General features: G+C 41.5%; 1 protein-coding gene across 1 annotated transcript in view; it reads right to left on the minus strand.

Annotated features, from left to right (window-relative positions):
• Positions 1–4230: 4230 nt before the first annotated feature.
• syt7a (synaptotagmin VIIa) overlaps positions 4231–18429 on the minus strand; it is an 86518-nt gene continuing 72319 nt past the window's right edge. The window contains exons 7-12 of the mRNA XM_080475336.1: positions 16071–16173; positions 13370–13637; positions 11265–11434; positions 10808–10922; positions 9961–10160; positions 4231–8070 (exon numbers count right to left, since the gene is read on the minus strand). Coding sequence (XP_080331462.1) covers positions 7966–8070; positions 9961–10160; positions 10808–10922; positions 11265–11434; positions 13370–13637; positions 16071–16173 — 961 coding nt within the window. The 3' untranslated portion in view covers positions 4231–7965. The remainder of the gene's footprint in view (positions 8071–9960; positions 10161–10807; positions 10923–11264; positions 11435–13369; positions 13638–16070; positions 16174–18429) is intronic.

The following is an 18429-nucleotide window of genomic DNA, read 5'->3' on the forward strand; positions in this document are numbered from 1 at the left end:
GTGGCACCGGGTTTTACAGAAAGCATTTTCTCAATAACTGGCTTTTGAACAGCTCTACGCTTTTTCTTTTAGTCTACCAAGTATATACTATTAACCTTACCAGGCAGCTAAAATCTATACAGTACTGTCTTTTTTCATATATTTATAGATATTTATACACTATACAAAGTTGGCAAAAATACATAAATAAATACATTAAATTAGATTGTACACATCACAATTGTGTGTTTTAAGTTAGAGCACTCTTTGTTGAAACGGTGGGCCACGACAAGTTGAGAAGGAGGTGAAGAAAGCAGGAGTGTTACCCTTGACATCCCACAATGCAAAAAGGTCTCCATTGCACTGGGTAAGTAATATTTCAGAGTATGGCATTAGATCGGTTCAGTGTATTGCTTCTTACCTACCTGATTAAAAATGTCCACATTATGGCAAGAGTTAGAGGCCGCTCTAACTGCATCACAAAGTCTATTTACAACTGACGAGCAAAGAAAAACACACAAAGTCTGAATGATCTGGATTTCAGGGAAATTTTATTTTTGGCATATCTGTGCACTTTGTGATGCCCCGTGGGAGTCCGTCTAAAAGATTGCATTACAAATGAAGGCAGGACTGTATCCACCGTCCCTCCTGCAGCAGGCTGCTGGGAGTATCTGCTGTACCTTACCATGTCTGTGGCAGAGACGGTCCTAAAAGTAATGCAAAACTGATAATCTCAAATCCCTGCACTGTGCACAGGCCCAACATGTATAAGGCTATGGCATGAGGAAAATAGGCAAGTGGGCATACTGACACCTACGGTGTAAATAACTGGACTACAGCCCTGTCCATTTTATATCTTTATGGAGAAGCAGTGGGCTGAATAAATGTCTTTCAAGAAGGCACAGGGCACAATTGAAACATTTGAAGGTCTATATATTTTTAATTATTAAAAATTTCTATTAGCTCCATCATATGGCAGTTTAAAATCAGGCTTTTGCTTTAATCCTGGGATTTTCTTTATGGAGTTTCTTTATAAATATCTGACTGGGCACGAGTTGAGCCCATTATACAGCGAGTTCATGTCACTCAGTTGTGCTTAATCATGACTTTAACTCCTGAATAAGAGGCTGAATCACAAGCATGCAAATCATCTACACAGGGTCAGACGGATGGTTTATGTCCTTCGACTTGGAAAACACTCGGTCCTCCATACATGCCCATCCGCATGTATGGCCTCCACCAGAGCAATAATGACTCCAAATTCAATGAGGAAGGCATCATCAGTGTCAGTACAGGGCCAATCCTGTCTAACACAATGGCATTACAGTAAATCCCCAAGCCTATAAGCAGACAGGGGGAGATGTAATGCCAAGTGAGTGGAGCCGAGTGACTCCACACAGAGGTGAACAGTCTTCCACACAGCCAGGGAGCTTTCGATTTTTGATGCATGTAATAAAACACACAAAAAAAGTTTTATGGCATAAGTAACGCTGGCTACCATTTATCAGACAGTCAATTTCCTGGAGGTTTAGGAGGGGTTGAGAAGGTTTATGTGGCAGTGTTGCTACAGTGGGCCCGGGATGTGTCGGGTATCACTCCCTCTCCTTGTTTCTCTTGCCCTGACCACACGACAACGCCAACAAAAATACAGCGGACATCAAAAGCCCTTATTCAAGAAGGGCAGGTAAAATCAGCTTCAGCATCGTCAACATCACCACTGTTATTCATGAATATCATTGTTTTCTTCATCATTTCAAGTGACAAATGAAAACTCGGCGTACAACAAATGTAAATTTTTCACCAACAATATTTACATAAAGTTTTCCAAAAACAGAAAGGATTTTCTTCTCACGGTTTAGTAAAGAAAATAAACCAAACACAAGAACACCAAGCACACACATACATACACACCGACCAACAGTCAAATGTGAACAAAAAGGAAAAAAAAACCTAAAGTTTTATTACTCATTATTGTTTTTCATATTCACTTTGTTACTATTCAAATAACACTCACTTGAACCCTGATTGAGAGAAGTCGCACCGGTTTTTCACCAGATGCTTAAAACAATTGAGAGGATGAGTTATTGGGGGAGGCGAGGTCTGTCTGGACATGACGAGACGCACGCAAACACACCGACTGGACAAACGACAAAGGTGACCCACCACCACCTCTCGACTTGTTCAGCCGTCATAACATGATTCAGCAGAATAAAACTTCAGTTGCAGTCACCTCCCAGATGAGATTACTACGGCCTGATTTTAATCCACGCACACCTGAAGTTCTCCAAGACCTTAAACATAAAGTACCTTTAATCTAATATTGCAAAACTACAGAAAGTAGGCAGCTTTCCAACAGAGAGTTACTGATGCCCATCTCAAGAAAGCCTTATCCATTAATGAAAACAGCTACTGAGGAATATAAAGGAGAGCAAGAGACCACGACAAGGACAAACAATATCAGAAGAATATCTTGCTAATCCCTTCGCAATCAGGTGTGGCCCCTTCAGCCAATAAAACCTTAAGTTATTTAGAAAGTAAACAGGAGGGAGAGCTGCTGGTGACAATGATAAATTCTGGGTGCACACCCAAGGATAAACTTCTCAGATTATACCGGAGTCAAAGGAGGAAACATGTATCTCACTTCTTCAAACTGATAACAAATTCTTATCTATGAGCTCGCAGCACAACATCTAACCCGAATCCAAAGAAATCATCCTTTAAATTAGTGTCTGACTTCTGTGTGTGTGAATGCTGCAGCGTCGTGATATGGTGCATTCATGAGCGACTGAGAACTGGGAAAACTTAACTTCCCAGGAGTAAAAATGCATCTTAATGCAGTCAAACAGAGACAACATCAGTCAATATTGCAGCAGATTAGAGCAAGCTAAAAGTTTATTTAATACCCCATTTGAGATGATATATCTTATGGCATGCTTGATTATCTTTTTTTTTCTCAACTCTGACGGCAGCGATGAAACGATTGCTTGTTTTATTCTGTCATGTGAACAATGTGAACTGATTATTGGGACACGTCCACCTGATAACTATCCCACTTTCCAGATGCATGAATGAAGCAATAGTACAACAATTAGTTGCAAATGTTTGACTTAAAGTGGTAATATTAAGTGCTTTGAGTCTGCAGTTTGATAAATGTCCAACATTCCTTAATTGATCAAGTAAAAATTCAATCTTAAAGCTGAAGTAAGGTAGTCTGAAGTTAAGTAGTAGGTCAGTATCCTGTGTCACGATGTACATGTGAATACAACTTCTTTAACTGTGAGAAAGTAGCATAGCTAAAAGTTACTTTCTACTAAAAGCCCGACATGAGTTGCCAAATTGCTATTGTGTGGGTCAACAGCTTTCAGCATGTCAGTTAGCATTGCCAAGAGTTGCTGTTATTAAACGTAAAATTACAAGAAACCGAAGTGCAATCAAGGTAAACCTCAGAATTTATTTCATTACCCTTCAGATAAAACTAAAAATCAAAAACACCTCGGCACAACTTACTTAACGTGAAGACTTTTACAGCTCTCCTTTTGTGGTAAAGCCAGCAGCATTGTGGGCTGTGTCTTGCCCTCTTCAATTATTCCTTCAAGCGCTAATCATCCACACCTGCACCGTCCAGTTGGCTCCACCGGGGAGTGAACGCAATGAAGACAAGCAGAACTGAGGCCAAACGCGACGACAGCAGACACATAGAGGAGTTGGTCTGAGAAGAGAAATCCTGACTGGGAGCATCTGCATGGCTGCCGTGTTGTATTCATGAGCCCCAGCTTGTTGAAGGTCACCACGGACGATGTTGGCAACCAACAAAACGCAATAAGTTTGAAGGTGCAAAACAGGTGGCGGTATAATAAAACCGGGATTTGGAATATGCCTTCTCCTTTATACCGTTTGGCTCGGAGCTTTCCATTCATTTTAATAGTGCTGCTTTTCCAATGCTGGCAACGAGAACATAATGTACTTATTTCACGGACTGTACAGCTTTCTGGATGATTTATATGACGCTGTGATACACTGGACTTTCCACAGTAAATAAGTTATGAAAGTACATAAATTATACAAAGAGAAATTTGCTTTTTCTTGCCATTTGTTAAACTTCACAGACTATAACTTTGAACATTAATATAAAGATGGAGGCTAAACACTTCTTATTACTTACTGATATAATATTTATAATATTAAGATGCAACTTCCTGGTTGCTGTGTCTGGCTAATAAATAAAAATTCATTTTTTTTTTTTTTGAGCTCGTAAGGTATGCCTATTTTAGTTTTATGCTGGTCTCAGATAAAAACTTATGAATTAAAAATAATCTGTGATAAGATATGAAATATTTCCCATTTCCTGTTAACAAGGTTGTACTTTAACTTCACAAGCCCACTTTACAGTAATATCAATTATTTGTTGATTGGCTTTTATTAAGAGCAGAACAAGACATTTTATGGAGGCAATCCTATTTTTTTTTTGTTGCAATTATTCTTGTTTTTACTGATACAGAGAGACTGTGCAGCTCAAACTCCAGCTATTTCAGTGACCTCTCGTCTTCGCTCAAATGGTCGTACAATTGTGCTGCTAGCAAATTATTTGATGGAACAACATTTATAACACAAAATAGTCAAGTACGCATTATATTCCTATTCAGGTAGGAATGTGTATTAAATGACTCTTAGTGCTCCAAGTTTTAAAAGCTCAACCCTGCAGCCTCTCCAGGCTCAGCGGCATCACACAGTGGCTTGTGTTACTAAAAATAAAACCATTCCCAAGTTTACAGGGTCATCAATGACTGTGCTTGGTAGACCCCAGAAGCATGGCCACTTATCACTGTTTATGCAAGATAGAGTCTCTGTGAGAAAAAGGTGTCGACTCGCTGTCTGCATGTGAGGTTTTCATGGCTTCAACAAACTCCTGTGGATTATTTTTCGTTTTTGAATAAGGAGCTTTTATTCCTCTACATGTCGACATGGTTGCTAACAAGAGCGCTCCACGTTTTGTAATAAGCTTAGCGTGTATTACTTCAGCAAATAGCAAGTCCCCCAGGTCCGGAGAAGCAGATATTGCTCCATTTTGACCACCTAATGGGAGCGTAATGTGCTGTGACACTGCAGGCAGTGGCTGTCAAAACAGTGGGCCCTGTTCCACAGCTGGCCAATTGTTCTGAAGGGTGCTGGACTGGATCACTGCATCGCAGCGGCCAGCACCGAGGCTCACACGAAACACACCGCCCAGACCGGCTTACAGAGATACTGGAAGAGGAGTGCTGCAGTGCAGATTAAACCACAGCGGCATGTGTTGATCAGGTTATCCTTAGTGTAAATCAAAACAGGTATGGAAAGCACAAGACACCATCAAATTATTTCACGATAAGAGCAAACTGAATCAACTGCAGAGCCAGAAGCATATTGATGGGGTGAGGTTTCGTCAGAACTATAAATCCCCCATTAAGAGAAGCTGTCATGTCTCAACCAACAAAAAGTAAATGATTACATTTACTTGCTCAGTCTGTCTAAACTTAGATGTGTTTAACAAGTGGATTTAAAAATTAAAAAACATTTAAAAACAAAAAAGAATCCATTTACATGAAACCAAAATGATGAATCGCTAAAAGGATTATGCTTCACAGGATTTTTTTTGAATGATAAACTACAGACAGACAGTTACAGTATACTAAGGAAGCGCAGATGTCAAATGCCTGACAGTTTTCCTGTGGCAGCTTTGTGACTCTTTTATTTACGTTGTGGAAATTTCAAGCTGAGCTGAATGTGCTTGACAAGCAGGGCAGCTACCAGTACACTCTGTGATGCTCTCAAGCACTCAGCCAAGAGATAATGTCTAATCTGCTTCTACAGTATCTCACAGTGGCAGATCAGGCCATCATCTAATATCACACCCATTGTCTGTGATTCACAGTTGCCAGTAGTTCCAGTGAACTGCAGTGAAAACTCAAGAGAGCATTTTGTTTTTTGGTTAACTTTTCTCGGCGCGGACGCCAAACTGCACATCAGCCTCCCTTTCCCGACACAACCTCCCAGACACACAGACACTCGACATCGCAGAGTCATAGAGAAGCGAATAGCATTTATCTGTTGCTTGCTGTTGATCGACACAACGTGTAATAGCACTGCTGTGCCTCATGTGACAGGCAGACGAGTCTGAGATCTCAATCCTCGCCTGACATTTCAGACACGGATGATCCGCCACCAGGACACACACAAACACGCACACACACACACAGGAAAAAAATAAAGGACAAGGATGAGAGCCCCACATCCTCAGCGTCCTTCACTTCATCTCCAAATTCTGAAATCACAGAGCAGACGTCACCCAGCCCCAAACTGCTACTCACCCTCTCAGGTACTCCTCCCTTGATTTCCACCGACTCTATACTCATCATCAAAACTATCATCATCATTATTATTGTTATTACATTTCCAAAAAGTGCAGATAGAAGTTCCCCGTGCCCTCGTTCGTGGGGCAGGGCGATAGAGGAATGGGGAAACAATGGCAGTAAGAAGAGTAAGAAGAGCGCAAGATAAGAAAGAGAAAAGAGAAGAAGATATCTGCCGAGTTTGAGTTGTGTTGCTCCTGTAAACACGCGCACAGAAACACACAGGCAGAGCAAACGCTGCACTCGTATAGTCAAAACGGGTGAAGATTGACCTCCATTAGCACAAAACAAGAGCACAGGGCAGCACAAAGAATTCACAGCGTCAATAAACAGAGAGAAGCCTATGCACACACAAGAATACATGTGCGCAAACTCTTTGCTTCCTTTCTCATTATAACATTGTTAGAAGGTTTAAAATTAGTTTCCTCAGTTGGTGATGCTGTGAAAGATGACATCATAGTATCTTGTGGGAAAAATGTTTGTTTACTTGTTTGTTTGTTTTTTTCACATCTTCTTTTTTCTCTCTCCATGTCGGGGCTTTTCTGTCTGGAAAAATTAGGAGCAATCCATTTCATAGCTTTATCGTGTCCCGGCTTTCCCAGCTTCAGAAAGTTCAGTTTATCTATTTTTTTTTTTTTTTTTTTAAATCTCTATTTTTGTTGGAGCTACAGCACAGCACCCACAGCACACAGATGACAAGAAGGAGAGGCCCAGAAAAGGAAGGAAGAGGGTTAATTCACTCACATTGTGCCAGAGGAAGAAAAGAGGAGGGAAAGAAAAAAAAGGAAGAGGAAGAAGAAGAGCATAGAGAAGAAAAAAAGAGCAGGGAGAAAACAGCTGTATCAATAATTCTATCTGGAGCTTAGCTGGTTTCATCACAAACAAGTATTGATTGCTTTCGACAACTTTAGCTGAACATTAAACCTCCTCTGAGTAAAAAAGGACAAAAGACAGAAATGAGGACACTTGAGACAAATGACAAGGACAGGGAAACAATGGAGGGGTGAGAAACAGGCAGGCAGGCAATGGATAACATACATATACTAATGGTGTGTATACGGGGAGTTCTGCCAATCTAAATGCCTAATATATTAATATGTATGTGTACATACAGTACATACAGTATAGTCTTGTGTACCTGGAGTAATCATACAGTAGGAGTATATGAGATTCGGCCATCACTGAACGTTCTCTGTGATAACACAGGACTGGCACCTCGAGTGAGCTGCAGTGTAGTACAAAACTAAGGAATCGACGTCGGAGCTGATTATCAGACCTCCATAGGCAAAGTGCATAAGGACAGACAGATAGACAGTCAGAAACAGGGGAACCATTGGCAAAGTGGCGAGACAGCGCTCAAGACACGCTGCATGAGAGGAGGGGACAGAAGAAAAGAAATGGAGGGGATTTGAGATCTTGAAAGAAAAGAGAAAAGAGTTTAAAGGTTTAAGAGAGCAGATGGCTAATTGTACCCGTGTTTCGCAGCCTGGCAGCAAGTCAGTCTTGTGCATAAGGACGGGAGAGGGGAGGAGGAGAGGGATCAGGAGGGGGAGGAGGAGGAGGATACGGAACGGGCCATGGAGGAAGCTGGGTGGTGCGATCAGGCCTTCAGAGCGTGCCACTGGGCGACGTTAGTGCGTGGCCGAGCAAGCATGTCTTTCCAGTGCTTTACTTCTGCTGGTCCACTCTTCCATGATAGGTAGATCTGAGAAAGGAGAATAAGATCGGAGGGTCATGCTCAACTCTCAAAGCTAATCTTAGATAAAAAAAAAACAAAAAAACGTATCCTTACTGGCTTCATCATTTGGTTCTGGTCATTGTTTTTGTCTTTCAGGACTTTGAAAGATTAACAAAACGCATGTTGCTCTTTTTGAATGTGCTCTTTCTTCCTAATGAGCATCACTGGTCATGCCACTCCTCTGTGTGTTGGGAGTCTTCCTCTTCCTTGCTTATCTTTTTATGTGTTTTTCTTGTCTTTAGTTTGACTATGATAACACACAGAGCTGGTTGACAACCCTATAACTACTGACTGGATCAGGCTACGTAAAGTGGAGGAGCTGGATGTGTCTGACAACTGTCATGTCACATGCAACATCTCAATCATGACGGTGAGCACTGTCACTACAGCGCAGCAGCAACCAATTGGAAAGCGGTGAAACGAAGCGAGCAGGGGGATCTCACTCCTCTCACCAGCTGCATTACAGATGGCTTTAAAACACATTTTCTGCTATTGCTTTATATAATAAAACCTATTTTTTTGCTTGGGCCACAAAGTACAGTCTGAACCGTGTCCACAAAATATTCACTCGTATCAGTTCAAATCAAAATGGTTAAGTATTGTTTTGTTTTTTTTGCTTTGGATTTTGTGCAGTTAAACCAACTAAATATAATGTTTAAGTTAGTGAACTTTAAAGGTGCTGGGAGGCAGACTGTGCTACCTTTAGTCAGTGCAAGCAAGCTGTTAACACTGTTTTCATGCTCAGCTGAGTGAACCATCTGCTGGTCTTACATTCAACACACACAAGTGTTCATTCACATGTAAAACCTGCAGGCAGGTCTTTGGTAAAAGTGCCAATTAATACAGGAAGGCTTCTGATAGGCTTCACATTAAGGGCCTGTTTACACGACAACGTTTCACGTGACAACACCTAATCCGTTAAAAAAAAGGAGTGCGTTTCCACTGCAGCAGCAGAGACAACGATGTAGTTAGTATGCCGGGTCACTGGAGGGCGCTGTTGCTTGATTCTGTAATGAAACTACACAGACCTGTGTGCAGGGAACAATACACTATAAACATGAAGAAAATGGAGAGCACCCGACATCCGCATGGACTGATGACGCCTCGGAGTCTGTGAATCTCAACAATAAAACTACTGATATGGACGATAAAACTAGAATATGGACCGCGGGTCGTACCACTATGGGCCGCCATGTTTGTTTACCACTGGATGAGCAGGAGGGAGGGGGAGAGATGTGCATGCGCAGTAACAGGCTCTGTAGCCTCCGGCAGTCTCTGCAGAAGGGATGAGCGGCCTTGAAAGAATCTTTCCACCTTGGGAGCCGGATTAAAAACTTTGCGGATACAGTGCATCCGCACACTGGTGCCGTGTAAACTGACCTCCAGTGAAAAATGTTTTGTGGATACACTGGTATTCATTGTCGTGTAAACGGGGCCTTAATCTGCAACACAGGACACCAACCCCAAACAAACAAGAACAGCAGGTCCTGGAAGGGATATTGTGGCCACCACAGAGGTTCCACTGTATGTTAGATTTGAGTCTTTCTGGAGTTACAGGAAGAAACAGAAGGATTTCATCATGCATTTATACACAGAGGGTCTGTGGATGTTTGGAACGAGCTCTCTGCCGAGTTCCATCAAAAGCTGTTTGCGAGTCTGTCTACTGAGAAGAAATAATGTTGACTCCTTCTGTGTATTCACTCTGAAATTTGTTATGTGATTAACAAATATCAATACTTCTATTTAGGAAACATTCTGACTTTGCAGCACTTCACAACTCACCTCACATCTTTGCACAGTACAGTATATAACAAAGAGCCAAACAGGTGTCGCTAAGGACTCCAACAGGTACTTTACCTTGCCGATAACGTCGTTGCGGCTCAGTCTGTCTTTGTCCATGACGGTGATGATGATGGTGGTCTCCCTCAGCACGTGGGCGGGCACATCGAAGGGGAAGGACTCATTAAAGATGGGGTTCAGACAGCGCTTCATCGTCACCGTCTTTTTCTTCTCGACACGCTTGTCCTTGTGCATCAGCCACACCTTCACATAGGGATCTGCAGCATGGATGCACAGTGCAGCAGTTCACATCAGAGAGCCCACAAAGATGCACATGGATGGTGAGTTTTAGGGTCATGCTGGCAATTACCCTATTAATTGTTAAAGTCAAGGAAAGCAGCAGGGAAGCAGATACCTCGTTTGAGCTCAAGGTCAACTTATCCCCTGAGCTAGGAAACATACAAATGAGGAGGTATTTATGGAAATAGGGACTGGGAGTTGTACTACCAATTCTGGAGCATTATCATATTCTGTTATACCAATACATACCACTGCTACCACTGCAGGAGGCTGTAATTTCTTACAAGAAAATTGAGCCACAGAGAGCTTTTCACAGCCAGGGCTGGATACTCGAACAACACGCTGTGACCAGACTGAGCTGACACAGATTTGGCTGCAAGGCTAAAGATCCTCATAGATATACAGAAAGAGAGAGGTCAATGGAGAGACACTTGATGTAAAGTCACCTTGCTGCTGTGGCTGTCCACGATGGGCAGTGGCCATGCTCTGCAGTCAGTAAATGTTTGAACACGGCGACAGAGCCAATGGGTGAAGCAGAGAGCTCCCAAAGTCACCAAAATTGCTTGAGGCTGTGTAACGGGGTTTAGAAAAAGAGAAGACTAAACAAACAAAGAGGGATCTGTACCTGAGGTGCCCCCGATATCCATGGCTTTGAGATTGCGTGCTTTGATGATGTTCACAGTGATGGTGTTGGCAGTGGGATTATAGCAGAGAGACACCAGCAGGTCCCCTCGTCTCCCCTGAGAAAGACACACACAAATACAATGGGGTATGAATCACGCAGTCTGATATCAGATTTCATCAGGGAATATCAAACTCCAGATTAATCACTAGCACATTGTATAGTCTTACATCAATGCCCTTTCTGATCTAAACCCTTGTGCCAAACACAGATGGTCCAGTGACCAGGCTGGCATCGCCCGGAGCGTTGCTCACCCTAAAATTACGTCAATCAAGCTCACATGCTGAAAGTTGTCAACAAGTGTATCACACTTGTTTTAACAAAACTGTAGGAACAACCGTGGAAAGAAGAGAGCAGATGGGTCACGGTTCAGCCTAATTCCCGTCACCTCATCACTTACACTGCCATCACTGCAGGGCTTGAGCTCCTTCCAGAAGGTCTTTATCTGGCCCAGTTCCACCTTATTCAGGGGGATTGACACCTCTCCAATGGGGTCATTCCTGCTGAAGCGGTCGTAGTCCAACACCTGAAGGTAGAGAGTGCGCTCTCTCACCTTCTCATAAGGGAAGCCTAAAACAGGCACAGAAGCAGATCACACTGTGAGGTGAGCTGGGAATAGCAAAGTCACACAGAGTGAAAAACATATTCCAAACAGTACAGAGACAACGGTGTAATCTGCACCCTGCTAACAGGGATAAATTTGGCAAAGGCCAAAGTGCACTTCGAGAACTGCTTGGACCAGACAGCACTCTCTCGAATGACCGAGGGGGATCATTATCTTCCCGTCACAAACACCTATCTCATTCATTTTTCAAGAGTTCCGACTATTGTTCTGAATTTGGAAAACATTGGTGCCTTTTGAACATTATTTTGGCTATCTGTCCACTGCGCTGTCATCCAGGCAAAGCCTTCATAATGAAAGCAATTCAGCTCAAGCAGGGCGAGATGCTGCACTACTCGACTTCATGACTGTAACAAAACATCCTCAGTTCAAACCAGAAAACCTGGGCTTTCTTCAACTAAAGATTTAATCACAGCATAATAAAATAATAGATGATTTCACACCTTGTTTGAGAGTTTTCACAGAACTCCCACAATGCTCTTTTTCTGCTATGAAACAGCTTATTGCCATTGTTGCAAAAACTAAGCTGTATAAACTTGTGAGCTCTCAGCATGTACTTAACCAACAGTTATCTGAGAAAGCTAGGTCAGTCCTACTTATTTACACCTCAATGTTGGTGCTGTTACTTTAGGATGGAGCCAGGCGAGCTGTTTTTCTCCTTTTTTTATTCTTTGTGCTAAGTGAAGCAGCTCCTATGCTGTATTTAGTCTGGAGGTTTTAGTGGCATCGATTTTCCACAGACTTTCAGCGAGAGGACAAATCAGCAAATATTCCAGGTTCTCTAATTATTGCTTAAGTTAAGGTTTTCAGATATACTATGTGCATAACTTTAAGTTCAGCCTCTTCGAGTGGACACAAACAGGGTCCCTGCCAAAACTTTTTTCAAATGATCTTTTGAGTTAAATTTTTTTTTTTTGTGGCTTTTTTTTCTACACCTCCCTGAAGTGATACTGATATTTCAAGGTGGAGTGAAGCCCCACAAACCCACATGGAAGAAAAAGTGACATCCTGTGTGACTGGTGAGAGGGATGTTGTCAATACGCTGTTTTGTGCAAATTCATTTTTTAAAATGAAAATATAGATGTATCATGATACGGACAGTAAAAATAGAAAATGTGAGTGACTCCCAACTTTTTCCAGCTCAAATTATTCAAGGAATTTCTGACTAATAAAAGTTAAACTAGTTTTTAAGGGTCCAGGAATCTCTGAATGGCTGTAGTTTCAACAGAGATCAGGTAGTTTCCTTGGCCATTAATATCTTTGAAGACTTTTTCTTCAGATCCATCAACTATCTCTCTTGTAATTGTGCTTTTGTTGCATTATGAATATTATCATCTTCATTTTGTCAGAGCTTTATGGTGGCGTGACACAGAGTGACACTTCACAATCTATGGTTTGGTTCTGCACTATGGTGCCTTTTTGTGTGGAGTCTGACTGGATTGTCTCTGCGTGCGTCTTTAAAATGACCGTAGGAGTGTTTGACTGTCTCTCTGTGTTTGCCATATGATGACTGGTGACCTGTCCAAGCTGTTCCCCACCTTTGGGATCGGTTCCAAATCTCTGTGAACTCTAAGTGGAACAATGCAGTATAGAAAATAAATGGATGGATATATTATATCAAGCACCTAGAAATGACTGTGTTGTATTTGGTGCTATATAAATAAAGTTGAATTGAATTGAATATTGTCTCATCAAAAGTCAGCATGAGGCTGATAAGCAATAGAAAGTGGACCCTGTCATCAAACCTGTGTCAAATGTACTTACTGTATGCCTTTTAAGAGAAAGTTGTTTTTTCCAGCAGCTTGACAGATCATAGTGTAGAACCATGGATAAACAATAATGACAATGCTACAAGGGTTATGGTGAGCAGGAATGGTACCAACCCTCAAACAGGAAGGTTTCATTCCAGTGCGGGTTCAGGTTCTTCCTCTTGACCTTGGTCTCCAGCTTGTGCTTTTTGTCAGGAAGCAGGTAGATTTTGACAAAAGGGTCCGAGGTGCCGGAAAAGTCCTTGGCGGGGAGGTCCTGGCCCCTGAGAACTTTCACGGTGAGGGTTGTGTTCTGGAAGCTGTAGCCTATACTGAACTGGATCCGGCCCAGCTTTTCACTGATGGGTCCCTCACCATCGTCATCCTCCGAACCTGGAGACAGCTGCAGGCCACAAATGCATACATATGCTGTAAATAGAAGTGCTTGTGCATCCAGCATCATCATCAGAAGCAGCAGCAGCTTCAGCAAGGAAAAGTTCAACCCTCGGGCACACACACTTTCTGTGTCACAGGCACATGCACACAGACCTTGACAGAGAGAAGCTGTGAGGGGTTGGTGAATTTTAATGCCGAATTTTCATCACGGCGTACTCAAGCAGCGACTCAAAGCCGCAGATTGGTCTGACATTAAGAAGACTGGGAGAGTTTAATTTTCTTACTAATGTTCTTAAGAGGCAGGAGGTGCTCTGATTGAAGATAGGGGAGCTTTAGACCACCCATTCTCTCTCACAGCCGCTCTGACTGCTTTATCACTGCTGTGCAGTAAAAGGCCACTATCTGATTGAAGCAGTGGACAGAGAGAGGAGAAGAGAGAAGGAGAGACAAACAGAAAGGACAGCAGTAAGAGAGACGGAGGCTGAAAAGCATTGCGTGAAACCCACGGAGAGAACAGCCAGGAAGCACAGCTCAAGGTTGGCATTCTGCACTTGCAGCTGACTTAAGAGTTGCTTCTTGTCTTCCTGCAGGTCTACCTTCTGTCTATGTAATTTATCTTTTTCCTTTTTCTATTTCTAACAATTGCATAAACTGGAACAACAAATTTGAGGACTTTGTGTGGAGATAAGCAACCAGCAGTTCATAAAACCACTTTATGCAAGAGCCACGAGTGACACTCTGAGGAGTGATTTGCATGCAAACACTCTCTCTGAGTATTACCTGAAATTCTTGATTTTGGAGGTTTAGGCCAGAGCTACAATTTCAAAGTGAGAAAGACTCACTCAGCATTTGTAAATATGGGTTTTAAAGCCACCAGGCAGCAAATGTGAAAAATTCCAAGTCTAATTTATCAAACAGTGTGAGTCACCTTGGATAGCTTGTCTTGCTTGATTACCTGTGTGGTGTGTGTGTGTGTGTGTGTGTGTGTGTGTGTGTGTGTGTGTGTGTGTGTGTGTGTGTGTGTGTGTGTGTGTGTGTGTGTGTGTGTGTGTGTGTGTGTGTGTTTTTTCTATCTTTGTTTCTCTTTTAACTGGTGCAGCTTTATATCAACCTGTCATTCGCGATGATGAAGACTCTTAAAATTTTGAGGTATTGCCAAATGTCCAGAGCTAAGGATGTCAGTGAGTCTCTTCAGCATTTCAAAGATATAGTTGCTTCGACAGACTGGGTTGGCTTATATCCTACCAATTTTTTGAACCACCCATTAAAAAAGGAACTAGTATGTTCAAAAAGGTGACTGACTGAAATGTCTTTCAGTGCTAAATGGGTTTCTGCTACAATTATAGGTGGTATGTATGCAATAAGCTGTTAAAACCGGCTAAACTGCTGCCCAGCAATGCTTGAAAGAGTAAATCATGGCATCAGGTGAAGGACGCTGCCGCTTCCAGCATCCAGAAGAACAGGTGGAGATAACGTACCGTGCATAATATGGCTCAACTCTGCCAGCTTCTATTGGCAAACACATGCTTTGAATTGAGCTTTCAGATAACTACTTCACATGATTAACTATTGAATAATGCAGATTAATTTTTCAAATGACTATTTGTCTGCTCTGTTTTTAGAGAGTTCCCAAAGCGAAGTAGACTTGGCTCATTTTTACGTTGAATGTCATTCCTGCTGCAACCGGTCTCCCACACTCAAGGTGAAGATTTAAAAACTTGTTCATTACCAGGAGCTACCAATAAATAAAGAATTTCTCTGAACCTTACTGTTACAACAGTCTATTCAGGATAAGGCACACTGAAATAAACTTCTGGATTGTTTAAAAACATTTGAAGTGTGCAAATGACACTGTCTACATAGTTTAAAGTTTGCAGATTTTGACCCAGTAACTTAATCATCAATAACTTACGTTTTGACGATTTTAGTGAGTTTCATCAATGCTCACATTTTTTAGAAGAGAATCCTATATCCCAGGTACTTCCCAATGAGATCCCATTTGACTATAACTCTATCATGACTATAACAGAACTGATCAGAACCAGGATATGACAGGATATGAGAAATATATAAGAAAAAACATGAATGAGCTTGCACATATCTCATAAAGATAAACAAGGAAACTATGACTCATCCTAACTGTTCTGGTGTCACAATTACACCTAATAGTAATGTGAGTACTTCAACCATTGCACAACAGCTTATTCAGGGGAAAAGAGTGAGGCTGTGTGCCACGTACTTGGAAAGAGAAGTGAAGTACTCAATGAAGGATACCCACATATTATTCTTATATGACTTATTCTTTAGAGTGTAGCTCAAATTAAGAAAATCAACCTTGGATCAATATGTATGAAGAAATGTGTTTCACAGACATGAGATACATTAGGAAACATAAACATGTCATTGCGAGATGGATGTGAGGAGGACCAGAGCTTCTTACCATCACCATGTCTCCAGTAAGAGAGTTGGCCAGGTCAGTGACGGAGGAGTGGCCGTCAGCATCTGGGGGTTGGCCCTTGGGGCTGTTAGCTGGCTTGTTACCCCTAAAAGCACAAAAGCTCAGGTTGACAGCGAGAAAACAGTGAGGATGCACGCTGAGAAGCTAACTCATCTACACAAGGGAGAATAACTGAGCCAACCTCCACCTGTTTAACGGTTAAAGACGGTCTCTCGGACACAAGCGATTCCAAGTTTACTTTGGATAGATGTGACTTCAAAGCCGATTGCACTTTCTGTAGCTATAATGATCGAAGCCAAATGAAATCTGCCAAAGATCCCACAGATTAATGGCGGGCGGTGGAACTGAGGACAATTGATGCAGCGAGTTGTGTTTGATGAAAATTGGAGTCTGAGATGACTCTATATATGAGTCCGGTGTGGCAATCTCCTAACAAGAAAGTTACCTCAACCAAATAAATAAAACATTTTCAGACAGAACACGACACAGAAAATCCAAATTTAAACACATAGAAACCCATCATTAATATCCAGTCCCCAATATAGAGTTCATGAGCAACCTTTACTCCCTCTGAAGACATTAACGGGACACACATCTATATTGACATGTATAGCAACAAGACATTAAACAATAGACTGACATCTACAGCAACATGTAGAGGACCAGATGTTTAACAAGACAAACATTGAACAGTGTGACAAAGTATTTGTGTGTTTGTTTCTCTCTGTGGCATCCACAACACAAATGACTTATATTAAAAAAAAGAAACATAAAGGAGAGAGCAGAGATCTCCCATGGCACAGTCGGTTTGTAGGTAAAATGTTAATAGATGTTAAGTTTATTTCCTTCACATGAGGATTGTTGAAAACACGCGGGATAAACATTCTGGGAGAAAAACCTCTATGTTCATACATCATGAAAAGAAGAATCGTGAAGAGTAAAGAAAAGAAATCAGCAAAACAAGACAAGAAAATAAAAGAGAATAAATATCATGAGATTAAGGAAGGCATGACAGACCAAGAAAAAGGTAAATGCAAAAGTCCTGGCCGATGACACATTGGACACACAGCACTCCATAAATGACTGATCAAGGCACATGGAGAGGCCGGACACTGAAACACTGTTAGGCAGGAAACAAACAGTAAATAGAGAAAATAGAACAGAAACACAGAGAAAGAAGAAAGAAATGAGCGGACGAAGAGAGGATGCTGACGTTGCAAACCAACACACAGAAATCATAAAGACTGTAGATAAGATAGAAAGTTCAAAAAGTAATGTAAGAAATAGCAGGCAGATTTTTTTTTTTATCTGGATTAGAAGAGATAGCAAGTATTAATAGCATGAACAATACGAAAAACTAAAACTGAAGAGAGTGAGATTGTTACAAACACCAGCACATTAGAGAGAAAAAACAGAGCTGCAAGAAAAGATAGGGAATGAAGGAAGGAAAGCCTGGAAACACAAGAGAGGCTTAGTTTGGTCAGTCTGATAAGTATCAAAGAATAAGAGACAAAAATAAAGAGCTACACACACACAGTATCTCTAACAGGAGACAAAGGAGCAAACATGCTAAAAGGAGAAAAAGAGCACAAAGAAGAAATGAAAAAAGACAATAAATACAATTGATCATCAGAAAAAGAGAGGGAGAACCATTGTTTGTTTTGAACGTGGACGACTCAAAATAATAGAGAGATGAAAAGTATGAAAGATAAATAAAATGTAGGTATACAATACGAAAATACAAAAACAAAAAAGGGACACATAGTAAGAACATAGTAAAGGCACATTTAGAGTGTTACAAAAGAGAGCCTTGTTAGGTTTTAAGTCTGCAAATGATACATGTTCATTTTGTTTTTCCAACTATTTAGCAACACTCTAAAAGTGAAACTGGGGACACAGGGGCCAAAGCACAAACTGGCATTGGCTACATGTGCATATATAACATATGCAAGTAGTTGTCACTCAGAGAGTGAAGGCAATGCCTGGGACGGGCAATAAACAAGGAGCCCAAAGAAAGTCTGTCTGTCTGGCCAGCATTCTCTGACAAGCTTTTCATCGAGAGAATGTATCAGGGTCATAGTTTTTTTTTTTTTTTTTTTTTTGTAATTTGTATGAAAATCAATGTTGAATGCAATAATGTATACATTTTTGCAACAGACAAGGACAAAACTGTGGGGAAACTATACTGACAAATAGACAGACAGAAAAAGCAAGCGAACAAGACAAGCAAACGGACTTCACTTCAACCAGCAGAGGAACCGGAGCGAGACGGGGGGAAGGAGGGATGTTAACCATGTCTAGAATGGAAGGGAAGAGGCATCAATTGGTGTTAGTCGTATTA

This window comes from Lipophrys pholis (genome assembly GCF_963383615.2).
Source record: "Lipophrys pholis genome assembly, chromosome: 11".
NCBI classification, from domain to species: domain Eukaryota; kingdom Metazoa; phylum Chordata; class Actinopteri; order Blenniiformes; family Blenniidae; genus Lipophrys; species Lipophrys pholis.